This window comes from Lycium ferocissimum, unplaced genomic scaffold, assembly GCF_029784015.1.
Source record: "Lycium ferocissimum isolate CSIRO_LF1 unplaced genomic scaffold, AGI_CSIRO_Lferr_CH_V1 ctg638, whole genome shotgun sequence".
Lineage (NCBI taxonomy): Eukaryota > Viridiplantae > Streptophyta > Magnoliopsida > Solanales > Solanaceae > Lycium > Lycium ferocissimum.
Window position 1 is genome coordinate 50,868 of NW_026726335.1, and position 22,778 is coordinate 73,645.

Genomic DNA, 22,778 nt, shown 5'->3' on the forward strand with positions numbered 1-22,778 from the left:
TCTTTAATCATACTAATTCTAAGTTTTGACAATTACCATAATGGTCTTTAAACTTACTAATTCTAAGTTTTCACAATTACCATAATGGTCTTAATCATACTAATTCTAAGTTTTAACATAGTTTGAATACCGTTGCGTAAATCTAACGGTCCAAATACAAATCCATGCAATCTCTTTCACCTCTTCTCCTACTTCCCCTCCCCGCCATTTCTTCCCTCCGCCAAATCACCATTCTTCTTCTTCCACCAAAAACTTCCCTTAATCACCTGCAAAATCCAACCCCTTGTTATGGTTCTTGATGAAAATAATGTGCATGCAAAAAAAATGGCACAAAAACAATGCCTTGCTTCAAGTCTTGTCCATTTTCTTGGTTTTCATCGTCTCAACGATAACAGATGCAAAGAAGAACAAAAGTCTTTGGACACGTAATGAATCTTGAAGTACTATTTCTATATCTCTCTGACCAAATCCGCCTACATTAGGATTACTCGACTTTGGATCTTAAAAATCGTGTTTTCACCGTAGCACGGTTTAGCTCAGTTTTCCTTAAACACCTCTTATACACTAGTCCCTCCGTACCAATTTAAGTTTCTTAGTTTGACTAGGCACCTCGGTTTAGCCTAGTGTTTCTCTCCTTTTTTCATAATCAAAAACAATGTGCATGCAAAAATGGCAGAAAAACAATGCCTTGGTTCAAATCTTCGCCATTTTTTTGGTTTTTATTGTTTTGACGAATCAAATCGCGGCGCAGCAGACCGGCAAACCCGAGTCGATACAGATGTTGACACAGGTCCTTTATAGCAGTTTTAGCAATTTCACATCCTTGTTTGATCCTGGCGTTACTGAGGAATTGAAGTTCTGCATCGAAGATGCGTAAGCTTATTTTCTCCATTTTTCTTCAGCATCCGCGTTTTTGTTGTTGTTGAGATAACGGTAAAAAATACACCTGATCTATCACATTTTCACGAGTTTCGCAATTTAACTATCAGTTATTCCCATTTCCTACCTAAGTACCACCATTTATGTGTATTAAAACACATCTAGTTGAGTAGATGGTGATAGTTCAGGCAGGAAAAGGGAACAACTGATAGTTGGAGTGTGATGCGAAAAAGTGATAGTTTAGGTGTGTTTTTTACGGCATTGGGGAATAACAGAGCAATTCACTCTATCTTTGAGCAGGTTACATAATCTGTCAGTTTCCAACACTGCAAAAACCTCTCTAGAAGACTAGAACAAACTCAAATAAGGAACATGCATTTATTTAATGAACATGTCTTTTAGTAGACTTATTCTAGGTCTAATGTTAGTTAGGAGTCTTTTAATCTAGTAATAATTGTTCTTTTTTATAACCGTGGTGTCCGGTTACGCTCCCGTGCACCTCGAGTAATTCCACGGGGCACCTGCTACCTCCTACCAGCACAGGTACCGAGTAATCCTAACCACCAAGGCTTAGGCTGATGGGAAGAAATCACCAATTGTTTTTGCCTCCATTGGGAATTGAACCTGAGACCTCAGGGTTCTCTACCCACTTCATTGTCCATTAGGCCACACCCTTGGGTGGTATCTTAGAAAGCAAAAGGTTGTATGCATCAGTTGGTGTTACATGTGTAAGGAGGTGGGCGAGGATGTGGACCATCTTCTCTTACATTGTGGGCTAACCATAAGGTTATGGTGGAATATGCTTAGGTGGTTTGACACTCCATGGGCAATGCCAAAAACTGTGAAAGATTTTCTGTTTAGTTGGAAGAGTGGGAGACAAAGGGCTTGGAATGTGATTCCACTTTCTTTAATGTGGGGTAGTGCGGAGAGAGAGAAATAGGAGAGCATTTGAAGGTGTAGAGTCGAGTTTCTCTCAGTTGAGGAGTAGTCTCCGCTCTCTTATTTTCTTTTGGTCTAATTCTTTGTTGTATGGATGATTGGGTGGATTTTGTAGAGAATAATATTTTGTAGATTCTTTGACTTTTGGTATACGCCTTGAATACGGCCAGCTTGGCCATTTATGTTATTAGAAAATGTAGAGAACTTTTAGTGTTAGAAAACCTAAATTATTGAATATTGCATTATAAGACGGGTTTAACTAGAGTGACATGGATAGTGAAGATTTTTATAGTCAACCTAACTAGACTAAGATTTGATGCATAGGGAATCAAGGAAGGCAGATAGTAAGAATTGAACCCGTGATAATTTCTACACGTACTATTGGACTGTAAGTCTTTGTGGTTGTATTCTTACTATCTTAGTAGTACTTTAATCTTAAATTGTTTCATAATTGAAGAATTGTCTTGAAAACAGTCTCTTATCTTGCTTTAGAAAAGGACATATTTTTCAATTCCTATGCCATTAAGTCAATTTGCGTAAGTTTTTCCAAAGTCTTATTTCGCTTTGGTTCTTATAGTGTTTGGCTTTGACAATTCACCTAAAGAACTTTGAAAGCTAACTTTCAGTTGATGAATTCTGATTGTGTTGTAGGGATGCTGAGTGGGAAGCGGCTTTTAATTTCACCGACAACACGGATTTTTTGACAGAATGTGTTAAACTGACAAAAGGTACTAATTTGCTGGATAAGATTCTCTGAGATTGTATTTTTCTAGTTCAAAGTCTGCTGGTCTACTTCATAATGTTCTATACATTGTGCATCATGAAAATTCAGGAACTAGTGAAAAGATGTAGTGTGTAGCCTTACTTTTTCTGACAAGATAATAATATGAGTTCCTTTGGTTGGTAAACATTTGAATAGCAAGTTCACTTTTGCGGTGATCAATAGTTAATTTCCACAAGTACTGCATTTAAGATTTGGTTGCTTCTAATACCAATGGCATGGTAAGATAGCTCTGTGAATCTATCTACTAATTTTTCTATTGTCTTTACTTTCATATTCACAACGTCTTCGGTGGTTGAATAGGTGATGTACTAAAGCGCTTGTGTACAGCAGCGGAGGTAAAGTTCTATTCTCAACTTTTAACGAAAGGCGGTGGAAGAGGTAACCTGAAACCTAACAAGAATTGTAATCTATCATCATGGGCTCCTGGATGCGAGCCAGGATGGGCTTGTAGTGTTGGAGAAAATCCGGTTCACCTTAAAGATGCAAAGGAAATGCCACCTAGAATTCTTGATTGTCAACCTTGTTGTGAAGGTTTCTTCTGTCCTCGTGGTCTCACCTGCATGATACGTAAGTATCTACAAGAATATTAGTTTATAGTCATTGAAACCATGACCACTATCTGAAGTAGATGTGCTCAAACAATTTGGACCAAACAACATCTCAGAGTTACTTACTATCAACAGATAGTTTTTTCTAACATTTCAGAATTGCTTAATACCAAGACATTGTTTTCTTTTTATTTTATTTTATCTTGAGGTGATCTTTACAAATTTTTGAAGTGATGAATTTGCTTCTCTAACAAACAATCATAAGTTGCACCTTTGGCATAATTTTATGGTTATTCTTTTCATTTGTATCTGTTTTATGTTTGTTTATTCTCCTATTTTTCCGGTTGAAGCCTGCCCGTTAGGTGCATATTGCCCTCTTTCAAATCTCAATGACGACTCTGGTGCATGTGACCCGTGAGTTTCATAAATCTTTTGGAGTTCTTCTTATTCTTACTTGACCAAATGCTTTTTGCATCCTTCAACTAATATTTCCTTCCTTAAAATATGAAGGTACCATTATCAACCTCCTCCGGGGCAGGCAAATCATAGTTGTGGTGGAGCAGATGTCTGGGCTGATGTTCAGAGTACTCCTGAACTGTTTTGTTCAGCGGGATTTTACTGTCCAACTACTGCCCTGAAGATTCCTTGCACTAAAGGGTATTTACATTTATCCCAAAACCGAGAACATATATATATCTTACCGTGCTTTTATCCCCTCCTGCTTGTTTAGTCAGCAAAATGCTGCTTCTGCTTAATTTGGTTCATCCTTTCTCATATTAGAAGATCATGCTAATCCATTCGCTTATCATACTGTTTGTTTATGCTTTTTCCAGCCATTACTGTAGAACTGGTTCTACAACTCAATCAAGTAAGTCCTCATCTCATGTGACAGTCTGATTTGTTTCTGTGTTGCTTCATTTCTTACTTTTGAATTTCAATAAAAGATCAATCTTGGCTTATTTGATCCTTTTAGTTACATAGTACTAGTAAAGACACCTGTTCGGTTCTGTTGTCTCACTTGTACCACACTTCAAAAGAAAATACAAAGGCATAAAGAAAGACACACGCACGCTAAAAAAAAATCCTTGGCATATCTTAGCAGCTTCTCAGTTCCAAGTGAAATACAAAAAAGAATACTAGGATGCAAATCTGGCTTGCTGTTATATTCAATTATCTTCTTTGCCTAGGCTAATAGTACTGTTGAAATATGTAAGATGGATATCCAATAATTATTATTAGAAATTAGCCGGACGTATCAAGATATGAGCATATTTTGCATCGACCTTACCAACATTCTTATTTTGATTGTGGATGAACCTGACGTTTTTCTCTACTAAAAGAAAGATTTCTTTGAGTTCTTTTTGATGAGATGAGACATCTTATAATTGTCATGCTACAGAGTATGTGTTACTTGTAATACTACAAGATGAAAAGTTATATTAAGTAACAACTCATTGCATGTACTTCTCAATTTCTATTTCTGGAAATATTTTCTGGTCTGAACATTGCCATCATCATCAAGTATTTATCTATTATTATGGACATGCAGGCTGCTATAAATTAGCTATTTGTGAATCACAGAGCGAAAATCAAAATATCACAGCTTATGGTGTTATGTTTTTTGTAAGTTATCTCCTCACTCCTAGTCTGTACAAATGTGGATTATCTATTTAAGGTTCTACTTTAGAGATAATGTCATAATGCTGTTGGGATGTTAGCTAGTATGTTCATGCATGTCTTAAATTTTTAGGCTTGAAGTGGGAGAAGGAAAGTGAGAAATGCATACCCGAAAGAACAGAAATGAACCCGCAAAAGAAAAGATCTGGCTTCAGCTAATGTCCGCTATTTCCTTATCAAAGGAGGAGGAAATGGGAGGGATTCATCTGGACATAACTTCTACTCCTCTTTTCCTAATAATAGTAATAACACAACTGAACCCAAAAGAAGGACAGATCGCACAAGATATAACACATTTCCTTCTCGTCTGATTTTCATCTGTAACAAGTCACAACTTACAATTAACCAACAAGCTTCTCCGATAACTTGCTTTTCTTTTCATTTGAAGTTTTCTAATTTAATTAACTTCATTTCTCGGAGTTCCCACTTGATCTCTGAGGAGTCTGTTTGAGTTTGACATTGCTAATTATCAACAATGACGTAAAATCTTATATTTATGTTTCCTTGTAATAATCAGATTCATGCTGCATTTGCTAAAACATGTGATATGTTTGCAATGGATGTCCGTTAGAGATTCAAACTGCGAAAGTTCTATAAGTATGTTAACTGAGCTTTGACATGCTCTTAAGTAATGAATTTACAAGTGCTCCTCTAATCTGAAAAGACTTCCATCTGTCCTGATCCTGACTTTATACACTTGTTTTGTGTTTCAGAGAGGCATATAATAGATATGACTTCTGTAAACTTGTCATGCTTCAGCCTCAAACATGCATATTTTATTACCTAGTTAGGCTAAGAATTATATTTTACGCAAGTGTGACATGTAACTGGCCTTTTCATTTCTAATAGGGTGGAATCACACTTATACTTCTTATTATATACAACTGTTCTGGCCAAGTGCTAAGCAGCAGAGAGAAAAAACAAGCAAAGTCCAGGGAACGTGCAGCAAAAAGTGCAAGAGAGACTGTACAGGCACGTGAGAAATGGAAATCTGCTAAAGAGATTGCTCGCAAGCATGCAACTGGTCTACAATCTCAATTGTCAAGGACATTCTCCCGGAAAAAATATGTAAGTCAACAGGACCCGCATAAGGTTCCTAGTCACGCTAGATCTCGTTCAGAAGCTGCTTTACCCCCCTTGCCCTTAGGTATGTCTCAGGCCAAAGCTAAAAAGCAAACGAACCTCACAAAGATGGTGCAAGAACTTGATGAAGATCCTGATAGTCATGAGGGTTTCAATATTGAGATTGGGGACAAAAATATAAAAAAGCCTAAAGCTAAACAGTTGCAAACCAAGAGCCAAATCTTTAAATATGCATATGGTCAAATTGAGAAAGAAAAAGCTCTGCAGGAGCAGAATAAGAATTTGACATTTTCTGGTGTGATCTCAATGGCAAGTGATATTGAGATTAGAACTAGACCACCCATTGAGGTGTGTTTCAAAGATTTGACACTTACATTGAAGGGGAAAAACAAACATTTATTGAGGTGTGTATCTGGGAAATTATCACCTGGCCGTATTTCTGCTGTTATGGGTCCATCTGGTGCTGGAAAAACAACGTTTCTTTCTGCATTGACTGGGAAAGCTGCTGGGTGTACCATGACTGGTGTGATTCTCATAAATGGGAAGCCTGAACCGATGCAGTCATACAAGAAAATTATTGGCTTTGTACCTCAAGATGACATTGTACACGGAAATTTAACTGTGGAGGAGAATCTTTGGTTTAGTGCTCGGTGCAGGTATGCTATTGTAGTTCTGTTAGGCCGAATCTATTCATTCATTTACCATCTCTTTTTGCATGGTATTCTTTTTCTTCGTAAGTTTCATGATTTCAACCATCAGTATACGTTTTGGTGGTGACAGGTTCCAGTAGTTTGTTCTTTGGAAAGGTCATGCATTTCTTTTCCTTCTTATTGTGGAGTGCTACATGCCTACCCTTATTGTCAGAAACTACTGTCTGATAGTTGTCAATGGATTTTCAAAGTATTCATGTGAGAGTCTGAAAATGCCATCTATTGTTGTCAAACACAAACTATGTAGAGATATGACCAGCTTATATTATCCAAAGGGAAATTAATTTTACTTTTTACTACTGCTTCACTAGTTAACTTGCTGTTTTTTGATACTATATTCATCTGACGCTAGTCTACTCTTCTCTGTTGAATCACTCTTCCAGATTGGCATCTGATTTGCCTAAACCAGAAAAGGTTTTAGTTGTTGAAAGAGTCATAGAGTCCTTGGGATTGCAACCAGTGAGAGATTCTCTTGTCGGGACAGTGGAGAAGCGAGGCATCTCGGGGGGTCAGAGGAAGAGAGTCAATGTTGGGCTGGAAATGGTTATGGAACCTTCTTTGTTAATCTTAGATGAACCCACTTCTGGATTGGATAGCTCTTCATCTCAATTGTTGCTTAGAGCAACTCGTCGTGAAGCTCTTGAAGGAGTGAATATATGCATGGTGGTGCACCAACCAAGGTGATGTTGCTAATGATAGCCTCTAGTCTTTGGTCTTACTCTATTCATCTTCGTACATCTGCATTCCCTGGTGGTCATATTGACTTTTATCTATTGCAGTATCTTTTTTTTTTTTTTTTAATCCTCGCACTCATTGAATGTATTGCAATCATAAAACATGTGGAATTATAACCATATAAATTTATTTAATTTTTCCTCCAGTTTAATGGTGGTCTTTGCTTTAATTTTGAACTACAGTGATGGAAGTCAAATTAGATGCTTGATGTACGTTTGAACTGATTGGACTAACATGTAGCTAGTGAAGGAGGATATATCATATTGTTCTTAATATAAGCTGCAATTAGTGGCTCTTGGGACCAAGTTCATTGAAATAGTTAGTTTATAATTGACAATGAGACTCAAAATCAGCACCTCTTCTTGCTTAGTCCACACAGCATCTTGTTTCAGAAAAACTTGACTCTGGTTCTCAGCTTCAGAAAATTCTTGGGTTTCTTGTCTGTGATAGGCTAGTAGTAACATAACTTCCTCTGTTTCCAATATAGGTGTCTTACTTTCCTTTTTAATGTGTTTCAAAAAGAATGGCACCTTTCTTATTTAGTAAGCTTTGAAAGTTTTTATGCCACCTTTCTTATTTAGTAAGCTTTGGAAGTTTTTAATCCTAATATTCTCATTTTACCCTTAATCACACTCCCTTAAAGGAATGACATGGCTTGTTTAATAACACAAGATTCAAATGGTACTTTCGGGCTTGGGCATGTTATACACACCTTTAAGATCACAAGATTCAAAAGTCTTCTTTACATTCTTAGATTTTGTGCTTAGTCAAACTAGATAAAATTTAACGGAGGGAATAATATACTTTATAGCTAGATTTGTTGAAGATTGAAATTTGTATTGAAAGATAAAAAACTTCTGGGTTAAAATGTTTAAATATTTACCATTGCAAATGCATGAATTATTAGATAGGTACATGTTGAAGAATACATATAAATACTTATGTGTTATAGTTATTTTTAGAAAGAGGGTGTTTGGATTGGCTTATTAGGTGCTTTTTGGCTTTTAAGCTCTTTTTATACTTTTTGTGGTGTTTGACAAAGATAAAAAGTGTTTTTAAGAGCTTAGCTTTAGGCCAAAAAGTACAAAAATAAGCAAAAGTTAGAATACAACTTTCAGGGGCTTTTACTTTTAAATTTAATTTATTTTTAAAAAGCCAATCCAAGCACCCTCTAAGTCAAGAGATCCTTTTGAAAGATTAAAAAACATATGAGTGTCATGCCTTCAAATTCCTCAGGGAGACCTACCCCGTGTGAGAAGTGAAAATAAGAGCTTTATTCAACCTGCAGATTTATAGCATGTGAGCAAGATAGGAAAAGCTTACTTGAGTTGCCTAAGAATCTGAGTGTTGCTCAAATCCAGATTTTTGTAGTAGAAAACAAGAAAAGAGCCAAGGCTCTTATACGTCTCCATGCTTCTGTATGAGAAGCAATTTTTGTGAAAGTTATGTCTTCAACTACTCCCAAAAAAATATGACAACATTGAAAATGTAACATCAAGAGTCGGAAAAGACAAAAATATGAAAACCATTATCCCAAAGAGTCAACTAGAGAACTTAAGTTGGAGGAAACTAAAGTGAAAATATACTCAATCAAGTTGATGACACTTGTAAATCAAATTCAAACCTTAGGACAGGATCTTCCAGAATAAAGGATTGTACCAAAGATAAGCGAAACCGAACAGACATGGAGGGAAAACAACCACAACTGGGATGATTTGATAAAGTTTCATTTTGGTTCTATGTACTAAATAAATTAAGGAAAATTATCTTTTGTAGAATAACCAACTGAATGTTACCATTGACACCCTATCTCAGTAATCCCTTCCTTTTGCAGCTATACTTTGTTCAGGATGTTTGACGATTTGATACTTCTAGCCAAGGGTGGCCTTACAGTATATCATGGACCAGTAAAGACAGTTGAAGAATACTTTGCAGGCATTGGAATAACTGTACCTGATCGCGTTAATCCTCCAGATCATTTCATTGATATTTTAGAAGGAATTGTTAAACTCCCGACCACAGGAGTGAGCTATAAAGATCTTCCTCTCAGATGGATGCTTCATAACGGTTACCCTGTACCACCAGACATGCTAGATTCTTCTGGATCAAGAACATCTTCGGTTGGAGAAAATTCAGCTGATGGAGGAGCAAGTCCTGCAACTGCTACCTCCGATCAATCTGGAGGAGACATGTGGTCAGATGTCAAATCCAATGTTGCACAGAAGAAGGACCGCATGAAATTCAACTTTTTGGCATGGACGGACTTGTCTCATCGGAAAACGCCTGGTGTATTGCTTCAATATAAGTATTTCCTTGGAAGGTAATGATAAATTTCTCTCCTTTTCACTTGTATACCTTCTAATTATTGTTCAAGATTCATGTGTATATATGTATATATATGTCTCTCTCCTTTTCAGTTGTATACCTTCTAATTATTGTTCAAGATGTGTGTGTGTGTGTGTTTATTTTGTGCTTGCAGTCCTATATGCAAATGTTTGGAGTTTCTTTGCTGTACTTTTTCTTTTATATAGTTAGACTGTAGATGGGAGTAAATTTTTTATCAGAAATTTAGAACCAAGTAGGAGAACAATAATGCAACTAGGTAGCATGACCAACTGAGAAGCTTCTACGGACATTTAGTGGGAAGTATCCATGTGACAGTTCATGAGGAAAAAAGTGTACTAGTTGTTTTATTTGATTTACAAATGTTTTTGAGTTTGAGTTTGTTTTGATGGTTGGCATTTATGATACTTCATATTGTCAGAGTTGGCAAGCAGCGATTGCGAGAAGCCAGGATACAAGCAGTTGATTTTCTTATTCTATTACTTGCTGGACTCTGTTTGGGAACACTTGCTGAAGTGAGTGATGAAACCTTTGGAGCAAATGGGTACCTTTATACCGTCATTGCAGTTCGTAAGTTCAAAACCTCGGAACAGTGTATATACTGAAGTTTTTTTTTTTTTTTAATCTTTATTAAGAGTATTAATGACTTAAAACAGTTGATTATTTTTATGTGCAAATTTACGAGAAAAAGTTTCTCAATATAAAATCAGATTTTGAACTTCTTTCCTAATACATGCTAAAATAAGATCATGATTTATTTCATGCAGTTCATCTCTATGTTATCACTTAGTAATTCCGCTTCTTTCTTAATGCTAAAAATTTGTAAATGTTTGTACCGATAATGAGTAGCACAGATCTGAGATTAGCATAATGTTGATGTGATCATGTAAAACTTTCTGGTATGAACTGAAGAACTATTTTCAAGTAAAAACAAAGATATTAATTGCAATTGTTATGTTTGGCCCTCCTTACTGTTAGTAGTCGTTTATTAAAGCAAGTAGAAATAATAAATCTCAAAGAAACAAAGCATCGAAGGGGAGCCTTGGCGTAATGCGGTAAAGTTGCTGCTATGTGACCGGAGGTCACGGGTTCGAGCCGTGGAAACAACCTCTTGCAGAAATGCAAGGTAAGACTGCGTACAATAGACCCTTGTGGTCTGGTCCTTCCCCGGACCCCGCGCATAGCTGGAGCTTAGTGCACCGGGTTGCCCTTTAAAGAAGCATAGCATCTCAGATAAGGAGATAGTACAACAGAAATGGAGAAGTTAAAGTAAAGATATGTTATAGCAATTTTCACACCCCGCCCAGAAATTCTCTTGCAAATTGCAAGTTTAGACCAAGAATATGAATTATGGATCTAGCATGGTTACCTTGGGAGAATAACATCTATTTTATAGAAAACTGTGGAGATGTCAGACAATATGAATTTTGGTACCTTATCTTTTTTCCCTTTTGCGTCTTTCTTTGAGCCGAGGGTCTATTGGAAACAACCTCTCTACCTTCTAAAGGTAGGGGTAAGGTCTGTGTACACTCTATCTCCCTAGACCCCACTTCGTGGGACTACACTGGGTTGTTGTTGTTATCTTTTGATGGTTTTCCAAACCTATTTGAAAAATTTATAACTGGCAGTCCTCATATATCTTCATTACTTTTCTTTTTTCCTCTCTCTCTCTTTACCTTATAGTTCTAATCTTCCTAACTATTTTCCAGCTCTTCTCACCAAGATTGCGGCTTTGAGATCATTTTCTTTAGATAAATTACACTACTGGAGAGAGAGTTCATCTGGTATGAGCGGTTTGGCGTACTTTATGGCTAAGGATACAGTTGACCATATCAATACAATTATAAAGCCAGCAGTTTATCTATCAATGTTCTACTTCTTCAACAATCCAAGATCTTCGATTTTGGATAATTATCTCGTCTTGCTTTGTGTTGTATATTGTGTTACTGGGATAGCTTATGCACTTGCCATCTATTTCGAACCTGGTCAAGCTCAACTGGTGTGTACTCGAAGCTTTGATCATGTGAATACGTTTCAACTCCATACCGTTATCCTCTACTGACAAACTAATCTGTCTTTCAGTGGTCTGTGTTACTACCAGTTGTTTTGACTCTCATAGCAAGGCAGGAGGACAATGGCTCATTCACAGGGACATTAGGAAATTATATCTATACAAAGTGGGCTTTGGAAGCATTTATAATTGCGAATGCTAAAAGGTCTGGTGAATCCTTCTCTATTATATCTAAATTCTTCTTGCATTACAATTACCTTACTAACTGATACTTGCTGAAAGTTAAGAGTACTACCAAAATCATTAGCCATCAGCTGTTGAATATCAAATGCACCTCATATTTGGGAAAAGAACACAAGTGCCACTGCATCCAAAATAATTACCCGGGGCCTGCCCCCTTACTTTCATACCCCAAAACTATTTACAGGGATGCCCCCAAAACTATGATGCCAACATGGTATCTCTTATGTACCATAATGGTATGAAAGAGGAATTCTTTCATTTCTTCAAAAACATTCATCAACCCTCTATGAAACCCATATGATATATATAATATACTGACAGAGTATCATAGAGGACCATGTTTATTCATTCAAAAAAACACTTTCCTCAAAAAAACCTCTATGATACCATCATATCATATTAATATACCGAGATAGTATCATGGAGGACTTCAGTCCTTCAATGAGAGACTCCTCAGTTCTCCATGATACCATCACGATATATACCATATACTGAGATGGTATCATAGAGGACTGCTTCAGTCCTTCAATGAAACACTCCCCCAGTCCTCCATGATACCATCACGGTATATAAATATATTAAGATGGTATCATGGAGGAAGGGTTTGGGTGAGGGGTACTCGGGTGGGTAGAAACGTAATTAGCTTATGAGGGGACAGGGCCGGTAAATATTTTGCCTTTTATAGGTATTTTGTGTTGTTTTCCCAATATTTTGGGATTTAAGAAGTCATATGTTGATCCATCCATTCCAGGGTAAATTTTAATTCTTTTTTTCTTTCTCTATTTATTTTCAATTTTCCTGCCTTTAGGTACTCTGGGGTGTGGCTGATCACAAGATGTGGTGCACTAAGTAAAAAGGGCTTTGCCCTGGATCATTGGTACCCTTGCTTAATAAAACTCATCCTTCTTGGTGTCATCAGTCGCTGCGTAGCATTTCTGTTATTGATAACTTTCCAGAAAAAATAAGTCGTGTTTGTTGCTGTCTTGCTTCGTCACTTGGTATGCTATCAAAAACAAGGAAGAATGCTAGTTTACAGACTCAAAACCACGACCAAAAATGTTGGGAAGCCTCACAAAGTTGGGTCCCTTGTGAAGATTACTGTACATAACCTTGATATGATTCTTGCCAAAAATGTAATTTACTCGAAACAAGAGTAGATTAAACAGGTTAAATGCTTCTTTCTGATTTAGGTGAAAAACCAAGTGTAACATGTGTTACTAGTAGTTTCTCTTGGAGATTGATATGCTACCGGGTTCCTGAGCCTCATGATGTAGCTTGAACCTCGAGAAATAACCGAGAATGTCCGTCTCGTCTTCATGAAGTTGGCAAGGATATGACTGGGTCACTTCAGAAATTGGAGTGTACAGTATACCTCAAAGTTGATATAGATCAGGATATTAATATCACATTATGGAATGGTTATGCAGCCAAATGTGATAGTGCCAACTTGTTGACAGCATAAATTCACTTTTGAGCAGATAGTATATTTTACCAACTTGGCCCCGAACCCCCTGTCCCAACAGTCATCATTGACTCATTTTTCTGTTCACAAATTGTCTCATGTTTTTCGGATAAGCAAAGAGAAAAAATAGTGCAGGTATTGCAAAATGTGTTCTGTATCAAAGAGAAAGTTATTCCATTCATGAGAGATTGTGTTTGAGCACACATATGGCTGTTCGTAAATAGAGAGTAAAATTGAAGAGAAAGAGTCTCTCTTTTTTCTTCTTTTTTTTTTACTCATGGGGCAAAATGCAAATTAAAAGAAATTGGATAACAATGATTTCTCTTTGTATTCTTTTAATGTTTGCATGATGAAATTATATACTTGATTCGTTTTTAATACCTTACTTATCTCTTCTAAGTATCTCGCGCCATCCCTTCTTTTTCCTTGCAATCACAAAAGCCGTGCAGTATAATATTTGAGTTAGACAAGTTAGGTCTTACATGTGTGTGCATAAACACAAGAAAGACACTCAAAATAGTTTAGTTAGACAAATCAAGAAGACACTCTAAAAAGCCAAGTTCGTGGGTGGCCAAGAGGGTGCACTTGGAGACTTTGGATCTCAGCAAGAAATGCGAAAGTTACTTAAAAGTCGGCTACCGAAAGAGAATCAACTAGTTTAGATCTAATCTAAGTAAATTTCTCTCAGCTCCAACAATACCAACTTGTTAGATAATGTTAAATGTCTACCTTTTTAGAAGGCTAAACCATTTGGCACAGAGAAATCATAAAGGACTGCTAACACTATTCTACATGATTGTTGAAACAATTTTATTTCCAAACCATATCCCCCATGAATTTTAATCCAGCGACGCCCCTTATTTCCACATCAACCAATGGTGCTTGGATTATCTTTAAACTTGCTAATTCTGGATCTTTACTGATCATATCAAGAGCTCGCATCTGATCCTGAAATATGTAAAACAACAGAGACATCAGCAAAACTATGCAAGCAAGGATCAGGTAATTTGGAGACTAACAGGACAATTCGGTTTTTACCACTGTTTAGATAAAAAGGTTAATTATTTTAAAAGTTTAAGATCTTGAATCTGCACTTAAGCAAGTAAATAGCATTAACTTTCCATAGCTAGAAAGGGGACACAGAAATCCTAGCAATTTTTCTCTCTTATATCACTCGTTTTACACTCTATATAGCGATATATAGCATCATTGCCACTTCTTTCATCAACGACACCCAGTAAATTCTCATTTTTGAATCTCTAATCTGCCATCCTAGTAAGTCTTTTATTGCGTACAAACTCTCAATGTTCTCTTGCTAAATCAAGCATGCACAATATTCTTTCATCTACCTTAGGTTTCTATTTCACAAAAAAAACTACTCGTTTAGCAGTATAAATGTGAAAGGATCAACTTAAAAGAGAGAATAATTTGGACAAGAATCAACCATTCACATAATTTGGAAACAGGATGAATTGGAATATCTTTCCCTAGGCAGAATTTGACGAGTCAACTCTTACCTTTCTTCTCATCATACAGAACTTGCATTCTGATGCAGATGGAGGTAGGAGTTGGTTGACAATAAGCTTTCTTACTGGGATAGTTTCCTTCTTCAAGGATGCACAGAGCCGTGAAGACTCATTGATCGCCATCACCTATAGAGAATGTATTTGTCACAAAGAGGTAACTGAATAAGTCCTCAAGAAGAACTTGCAAGCATATTGCTCAGTTGAGCATAAGTAGCACATGGAGATATTTGAGGCAAATGTATTTAAGTGAGAAAGGAAATACAAATAATAGTACTTGAAAGGCAAATATAATAGGAACAGCACTGGCTTCTGAGATGATCAAAATAAGCATGAAACAATATCACAGGGCAGCATTCTTGCTTAATTATTTCCCCATATATATATTATGAAAAGCACTCGAAAGGATGTGAAAGATCAGCACTGAAAGATAAGCAGCCTTCATCTTATGTCAGATAGAAAGCTATATAATATCATCTTGCCACCATGTGATATGGGAGGATTATGATGAATGCACAAGAATAATGGAGGCCTCTTTCCTTTTTAAAAATGGAAGATTAAGGGGGAAAAAAGAAGAAACAAAAAGAAGAAAACTGTAACTTTATCAAACACTGAAGGTACAAAATTTGCAACATCTTTCCAGAGTCATTGTCGGCATGCTATTTCTTATTCTTTATTTTTCTATTATGCATTTCCTACGTTTATCAAAATCTTGCAACCCTAACGGAAATACTTTGTAGAGACCTCTATATGATGAATAAAATTGGTCTGCCGGTATTACAATATATTGGATCTCAAACCTCTCTCACTTCGTTATAACAGCTCAACTATAAGGAGCACGAACTACAGGAAAGGAAAAGTCAAGGTGGCAAAAAAATATGCTATTTATGATTGGAACTAACGAAGTGACAAGAGAGTTCTGTTGTAAACTAATGCTCCAGAGTTGTTAGATTATAATCTTTCTTCCCAACGAGCCCTTTTTTTGATTTGGAAGACGGGCATTGCGTTCGGTTCGAAAGGCATGGTTTTCAGTATGTCTCCCCTACCGATGTATTTTTACATCCCACAGCTTCGGCAGATCGCTTAGCCCCGTTCATCTTCGGGTTTTTTCGTGTTGTCAAAGATTTGAACAATGAAAATAGATGGCGAGTGCCTGATCGAATTGATCAGGTCATGTACGAAGGCAGAATTTGTGCATTACAGTGGGGATTGTCACAACGATAAACTCTGTAGTTGCTGAATCACGGAACAGATCCCGAACTTTTGCCATCCTCTCCCTTAATTGCTCTAGCTTGTCAGTCTGCAGTGAAAGGACATAATGCTCAACGCAAAGAAATAGCACAGCAAGAAAGCTAATAGTGCAAGTTCAGTGCTTACAGCATCATCTCGTTGTGGCTCCTCTTTGTTGAACATGGATTTTAAAGCTGAAGTAGCTGATGATATTTTCTTTTTAAGCTGTGACACATGAAATAGTACTTATAAAGCCGAAGTAAGTGATAATAGGACTTTGGTAGACGAACTTGCAATAAAAATACATGGCCACACAGTCTCAGATTTAAACATGCTAAAACCACTCTAATAATAGCCTGTTTGGCCAATCAATTTGAAAAGCACCTTTGAGCAGCAATTAGTGTTTGCCCTAGCTTTTAAAAAGTGCTTCTAAGTATATTTTGTCAAAAGTGCTTTTCACTTTTTGGGGAGAAGCTACTTTTTCAGCTTCTCAAAAATAGCTTCTGCTTCTACTCAAAAACACGTTTTCTTCACCTAAAAGCTTGGCCAAACACCTCAACTACAAAAGAAAAACACTTTTTGGATAGAGAGAAAAAAAAAATCACTTTTGGCCTTGGAGAAGCTTGGCCAAACAGGCTATAAGTTTCGGGTAAGGAGAAGAAACATATGGGTTGAGGGTTTTCATTCTTAAATTGGAAGCAATTTGATGGAAGAAATGATCCATAATGTCCTTCCAGTAGTATGACAGTAGTTACCTTCATCATCTTGCCTATTGATGCATCCAAGAAATCTGGGAGTGATAAAAGTCTAAGTGTGTGGCCCTTCAAAATCAACAGGTAAATGCAAACATTAAGCTCAAAGAACAAGTTTTACAGTAACTGGTTTCTTTCAACTCACCGTTGGTGCTGTATCAAAAACTATACGAGAAAAGGCGCTATAGTCCTTTGATTCAAGAAATTGCATGACCTGCAGAACCATCCTATGGTCAAAGAGATTGGAATAAGACAAACAATAAGGACAGTTGTTTATGTAGGGTACTGATAACCATCTAACTGAAAAACAGTACTGAACAATCATTATACGTGCCTTAGAAATTGCTATAGCCTCATCTAGACCAGGTGGAGGAGTGTCCAATAGCTCTCCAAGTTTCAGTTCTCCCAACTATCACAAGTTAATAATAGCAGAGTCAGATACCAAGACTAGGCATGCACAGTTAAAGCCATACAAAGAGAGGGATTTATTTGGAAAAGAAAAGAAAAAAAAAAAAAAGCTATGAAACATTTTGCTTCTTCAATCACCTGATCAGCAAGCATTCCAAGACCCATGCTGCCCATAAAATCTTTGACACCACTACCACCATTTAGTTGGCTCGTTGCACGGAACTCTTCCCTTGTTTTCTCAGGATTTATCTATTTGAACATCAGTTTATTATGATCCGTTATTTGTCCTAAACAAGTAGATACTGCACTTCAGTACCATCGAAATATTAAGAACAAGATACCTCTAGCGCATATAATGGAGAATCCACTCCTTGAACCGGAACAAGTGCTCCTCCACTCAAATCCTACAGAAAGCACAAAACATTACATAAATTATTTCTCCGGAAAAGGGCTGAAATTGCCCCAGTACTTTCACAGAGGGACACTTTTGCCCTCCATTAATAGTTGGGATGTTTTTTGCCCCTGCCGTTACCAAAAGGTGACAGTTTTGCCCTTTCAGCTAACGGAGTCTTTAAAAGAAAATCTAATAATTCATATGGAGGGCAAAAAGTGCCCCTTGGCAAAAAGCACAGGGGCAATTTTGGCTCTTTTCTGTTATTCTCTTTTGACAGAATTTAAGAAGAGAAGTTTGCAGTAGGTACCTGATCAAAAGAATCACTCAAAGAGTGAGCAGGGTCAGTTGAAACAACAAGAGTCGGGTGACCGTGGTTTGCAAATTTTACTGCTAAAGAAGCAGCACAGCTAGTCTTCCCAACGCCTCCTTTCCCTCCCAACATGTAATACTTCCGTTGGGTCCCATTAACCATCTCATTGAATCCAACAAAAGCTTCAGTAGGAGTAGTAACTGACCTCACTACAAAGATGAGAGGAACTTAAATAATCCCAAAATTTGTTCTCTATAAAACTTCTTAGAATTGTTCGGTGTAATGTCAATAACATGGACTCATGTCTTTTTTTTTTTTTTCAATCGATTTGAGTTGGCATTTACTGTTAACTGTTATATGCAAAAGCAGAATTGACAGGATTTTAGAGCAAGTCAGAAAAGCAACAACAACAACAACAAGAAGCCCAGTATAATCCCACCATGTGGGGTCTGGGGAGGGTAGAGTGTACGCAGACCTAACCCCCACCTTGAAAGGTAGGGCGGCTGTTTCCGAAAGACTTTCGGCTCAAGAGAGGAGAAGAGAGGAAGATAAGAGGAAAACAAGACAAGACAAAAGGTCAGATAGGGCCAAGCATATCGAAAACAATATGATAACACGAATACCAAAAGCGAGAAAGTCATGGTAGAACGGAATAAAGGAGCATTAACTACTATAGATAAATAAAATAATCAAAGTACCAACGCCCAACAAATATAAGCAACAATCGACGCATAAACCAAAGGTAATAAACAAATGAGCGAAACCGCATTTACTATGGTGAAAGTGGTAAGCCACCTAGACTTCTATCCTAATCCGAGTCCTCCACAACCTCCTATCTAAGGTCATGTCCCTGGTGAGCCGAAACCGTGTCATATCCCGTCTAATCACCTCTCCCCAATACTTCTTCGCCTCCTTTACCTCGCCCGAAACCATCCATAGCCAACCTCTCACACCTCCGCACCGCAAAGATCTCTGTCTCTCCTCTTCACATGCCCAAACCATCTCGCCCTTCCCGCATCTTGTCCTCCACCGATGCCACTCCCACCTTGTCTCGATATCTTCATTCCTAATTCTATCTCTCTGTGCCGTGTCACACACATCCACCGCAAAGATTCGCATTTCTCGCGACTTTCATCTTCCGAACGTGGCATTTCGACCGGCCAACACTCCGCTCCGTACAATAAAGCTCTGCCTTAACCACTTTGTAGAACTTGCCTTTAAGTTTCGAGGCACTTTCTTATCACACAAAGACTGGAGCGAGTCTTCATTTCATCCACCTCGCACCAATACGATGCGAAACATCGTCGTCGATATCCCCATCTTTCGTATAATAGATCCAAGGTACTTCGAACCTTCCTTTCTTTTGAACGGCCCGGGTACCAAGCCTCACTTCCTCATCCCCCCTCACGCGGTACGCCACCGAACCCGCACTCCAAGTATTCGTCTTGGTCCTACTCAATTTAAATCCTTTAGACCCAACGTCTGTCTCCCCCCTCCAGCCTTATCGTTAACTCCGTTGCGAGTCCCGTCAATCGTGACTATGTCATCTGCGAACAACATACACCAAGGCACCTCACCTTGTATTTGTCGCGTCAATTCATCCATCACCAAGGCGAATAGAAACGGGCAAGAGTCGATCCCCGATACAACCCCATCAGAATGGAAGTTGCTCCGAATCTCCTCCTACCGTCCTTACCCCCGGTCTTAGCTCCATCATACATGTCCTTTATCGCTCTAATGTACACCACAGGTACACCTTTAGCCTCCAAGCATCTCCATAGGAAGCAAGTCAGAAAAGCATGGTATCAAATGTTGATTGGCATTAAATTCTGGATATGGTTTCTACAAATCTAGTGCAGTTTTATCGCATTCCTCCACTATTAGTCTCAAATAACACCTAACTAGAACCAGGATTATTGGCTTCTCTTTTGAAAGAAAAACAAACAGGCATAGTTGAATCACTCACTACTTGGAATTTGTGTTTCTCAAGTCTGAATTCATTATGGCTACAAAGGTCTAGTCTTTAGGTTTTTAACATGGAAAATCACTTGCATTTATTGGCACAAACTGCTATGCAGCCTTTTCTTTCTTTTTTTTAACCCATGGTGTCCAGGCCAACTTGCAAGTACCTCGACTAATTCCACGAGGTAACTCTGTCTACCAAGACTATAATAGATGAGATAAAATCACCTAGTACTTTTGCCTTCACTGGAATTTGAACTGGAGACCGCATGGTTCTCAACCAGGCCATACCCTTAGGGGTCGTTTGGTTGTTGGTTAGAGTTATGCATGTGTTAGTTATGTAGAGATTAATTATTTAAGTTTTAATTATGCAGGGTTTAGTTATTCATGTATTAGTTATTCCATCTTCTATTCTGCATAAACAATACATTGATTTCCTCATAATTATACATGTATTAGTTATGCGGGATTGTAAACTAGTAACCAAACGCCGTACTTGATGTGCTGAATTTTATATAGCAACTAAAATGCTACCAAACATAGTACTACTAGTTATGCTAGTTTTAATACATGAATAATTAACTTCCTAACCAGCAACTAAACGACCCCTTAGTGCCCTATGCAGCCTTCTTCATCAAAGAAACTGCTTTTACGCCTCGAACCCGTGACATAACAGCCTAAAAACAAATATACACCACTTAAAATGCCCAAGTCCGAAAAATATTAATATAGTCCAACTAGAAACCTCATATTCCAATTAACATATGCAGAATTGCAGAAGTATATACACATATATTAGAAAAAAACTGTTAAAAGGAATTAAAAATACCAACTTTATAATCCATTTTTTCCCAGCATGAAGTATATACATAACACATATATTAGGAAAAAAAATGTTAAAAAGAATTAAAAATACCAACTTTATAATCCATTTTTTCAAGAATGAAGTAATATATACATATATAATGAAGGGTTTACCTTGAAATAGCAGTGTGTAAGTTCTTGAATTAAAATTTGTTGAAAAAGAACTAAAGCTTCTTTTGGTGACATTTATGAAAGAAAAGTAGAAATGGGTTTTTGAAGTTTGATGAAAAAGAGATGCCATAGCCATTGCTATTTTGATTTTTGTTTCAGGTTAAAGCTTATTTTTGGGGTAGATGGATGGGAAATGAGGAAATTTTGTTTTTTGGGGTTGTTTTGGAGACTTGGAAAAGAAGATAGGGTCACAATTATAATTTCAATTTTATGGGATGTGCAACTTTGATCTTAAAAGATATTTGGATGTTAATATTGGTATCCTAAGTTGTTAATTGAGCAAATAAAACCCACAAATAAGGTAATTTCCATTATTCTGATTTTATTTTAGTTTTTTTCTTTGTTAGTGCATAAGCGGTATTCCCCGACTCATTTTATGTGACATTTCTCGTTTTCGAGATTCAAATAATGTATATTTTGACCGACAATTTTTTAATGAATTTTTCATCATATTGACATAAGAAAAATTGCAACTTATAGTGTTTTTAGTATAATTTTTGGATATCTAACTTTACATGGAATACCAAATTTATTAGTAATTTTTTTCCAGAATGAAGAGATATATGCACATATAATTGAGGGTTAACCTTGAAATGACGGTGCAAAAGTTCTTGAATTGAAACTTGATGGGAAAGAGCTAAAGCTTCTTCTACACTCAGCAAAGAAAGCTAGAAATGAGTTTTCGAAGTTTGATTGTAAAAAAACGCCATAGCCATTGCTATGGTGATTTTTGTTAGGTTGAAGCTTATTTTTGAGGTTGATGGATGGAAAGTGAGGAAAGTTTGTTCTGGGGGGTGTTTTGGAGACTTGGAAAAGAAGATAGGGTCAAAATTACAATTTTTTTATTTTGTGGGATGAGCAACTTTGGTCTTAAAACATGTTTGGATGTTAACATTGGTATCCTAAGTTGTTAATTGAGCAAATACACCCCTCAATCAGCGTAATAGTCTTATTTTAGTTTATTTTTTTCTTTGTTATATTCCATGCATAAGTTTATTACATTATAGGTGGCGTGTGTCGGGATATTTTTCCATTGATATAGTGAAACAATGTTATAGAGAATCTATATATAATATAAAGCTAGGCATTAGAGAAGTGATGTGTCACCTCTCTTTGGGGGCAAGGATCCTATATATCTTTTTTCTTATTTTTTTGAAAGATTTTCCCTACATTTCTATTTACTTATTATTCAATTACTACTTCTCTATTAATTCTTATTCTTTAATGTTTATACTTAAATGATCAAAATTTACTACTTCATTCATTCTTAATCAATATTTTACTTCTTCTTCCCTCACCTATTTAAGACCTTACAAAAAGTAACTACCTTATTAGTTAGATTTATTTTGAAGCATTGTTCCAACATGCCTAACGTAGTGACCATGGAGGAATAAAACGGCAGACACACTTTTAATTGTAATAAACTCATTAAGGGGTTATGAAGTTGGAAAGTTGAGAATTATAGCTATATATAACTTGTAGTTGTTGGGTCATCGCCAATTGCATTCATGAAAATCCTCAAGATTCAATCATAAAGAATAGAAAAGCAGAGAAACCAAGTAAAGGGAGCACATAAATTTCCTAGATGTGCTGCTTGATAGAGTTTAGAGATGATTAGGAGATAATCAACAATCTATTTGTGGTATTTTTATTTTCTCAATATCTTTCTATTTGTATACTTATCTTATTTTTCATGTTTTCTATTCATTATGTTTATCCTGAAAAAGACTGTCACCTAACCAAGAAATTA

The 22,778-nt window shown here is 36.8% G+C and overlaps 2 protein-coding genes across 2 annotated transcripts; one reads left to right on the forward strand and one right to left on the reverse strand.

The window, feature by feature from the left end:
* The first annotated feature begins 167 nt into the window (after positions 1-167).
* LOC132045257 (ABC transporter G family member 28) lies at positions 168-13,211 on the forward strand. Its single transcript, XM_059435813.1, has 14 exons — positions 168-873; positions 2,470-2,546; positions 2,903-3,169; positions 3,501-3,564; positions 3,661-3,807; positions 3,984-4,018; positions 4,700-4,773; positions 5,677-6,566; positions 7,004-7,300; positions 9,190-9,675; positions 10,120-10,268; positions 11,408-11,697; positions 11,781-11,914; positions 12,761-13,211. The coding sequence occupies exons 1-14, from the start codon at positions 656-658 to the stop codon at positions 12,915-12,917; spliced, it is 3,285 nt and encodes a 1,094-aa protein (XP_059291796.1). The 5' UTR covers positions 168-655; the 3' UTR covers positions 12,918-13,211.
* Positions 13,212-14,015: 804 nt separating this feature from the next.
* LOC132045251 (ATPase GET3B-like) lies at positions 14,016-21,177 on the reverse strand. Its single transcript, XM_059435805.1, has 11 exons — positions 20,972-21,177; positions 18,029-18,240; positions 17,669-17,731; positions 17,466-17,576; positions 17,254-17,328; positions 17,065-17,133; positions 16,923-16,988; positions 16,315-16,392; positions 16,139-16,237; positions 14,932-15,066; positions 14,016-14,362 (listed from the first exon to the last, which is right to left on the reverse strand). Exons 1-11 carry the CDS (start codon positions 21,102-21,104, stop codon positions 14,225-14,227), a joined length of 1,179 nt encoding a protein of 392 aa, XP_059291788.1. The 5' UTR covers positions 21,105-21,177; the 3' UTR covers positions 14,016-14,224.
* Between the last annotated feature and the right edge of the window lie 1,601 nt (positions 21,178-22,778).

What these genes read in the sequence shown, in the direction of transcription:
- LOC132045257 (XM_059435813.1), top strand. Translation starts at nt 656, where the DNA reads ATGTGCATGCAAAAATGGCAGAAAAACAATGCCTTGGTTCAAATCTTC. An exon ending in TATAAGTATTTCCTTGGAAG is followed by an intron (nt 9,676 to 10,119) that starts GTAATGATAAAT and finishes TCATATTGTCAG; the next exon opens with AGTTGGCAAGCAGCGATTGC. An exon ending in AACCTGGTCAAGCTCAACTG is followed by an intron (nt 11,698 to 11,780) that starts GTGTGTACTCGA and finishes TCTGTCTTTCAG; the next exon opens with TGGTCTGTGTTACTACCAGT.
- LOC132045251 (XM_059435805.1), bottom strand. Translation starts at nt 21,104, where the DNA reads ATGGCTATGGCATCTCTTTTTCATCAAACTTCAAAAACCCATTTCTAC. An exon ending in TTGGAATGCTTGCTGATCAG is followed by an intron (nt 17,329 to 17,465) that starts GTGATTGAAGAA and finishes AACTTGTGATAG; the next exon opens with TTGGGAGAACTGAAACTTGG. An exon ending in AGCCACAACGAGATGATGCT is followed by an intron (nt 16,238 to 16,314) that starts GTAAGCACTGAA and finishes CTTTCACTGCAG; the next exon opens with ACTGACAAGCTAGAGCAATT.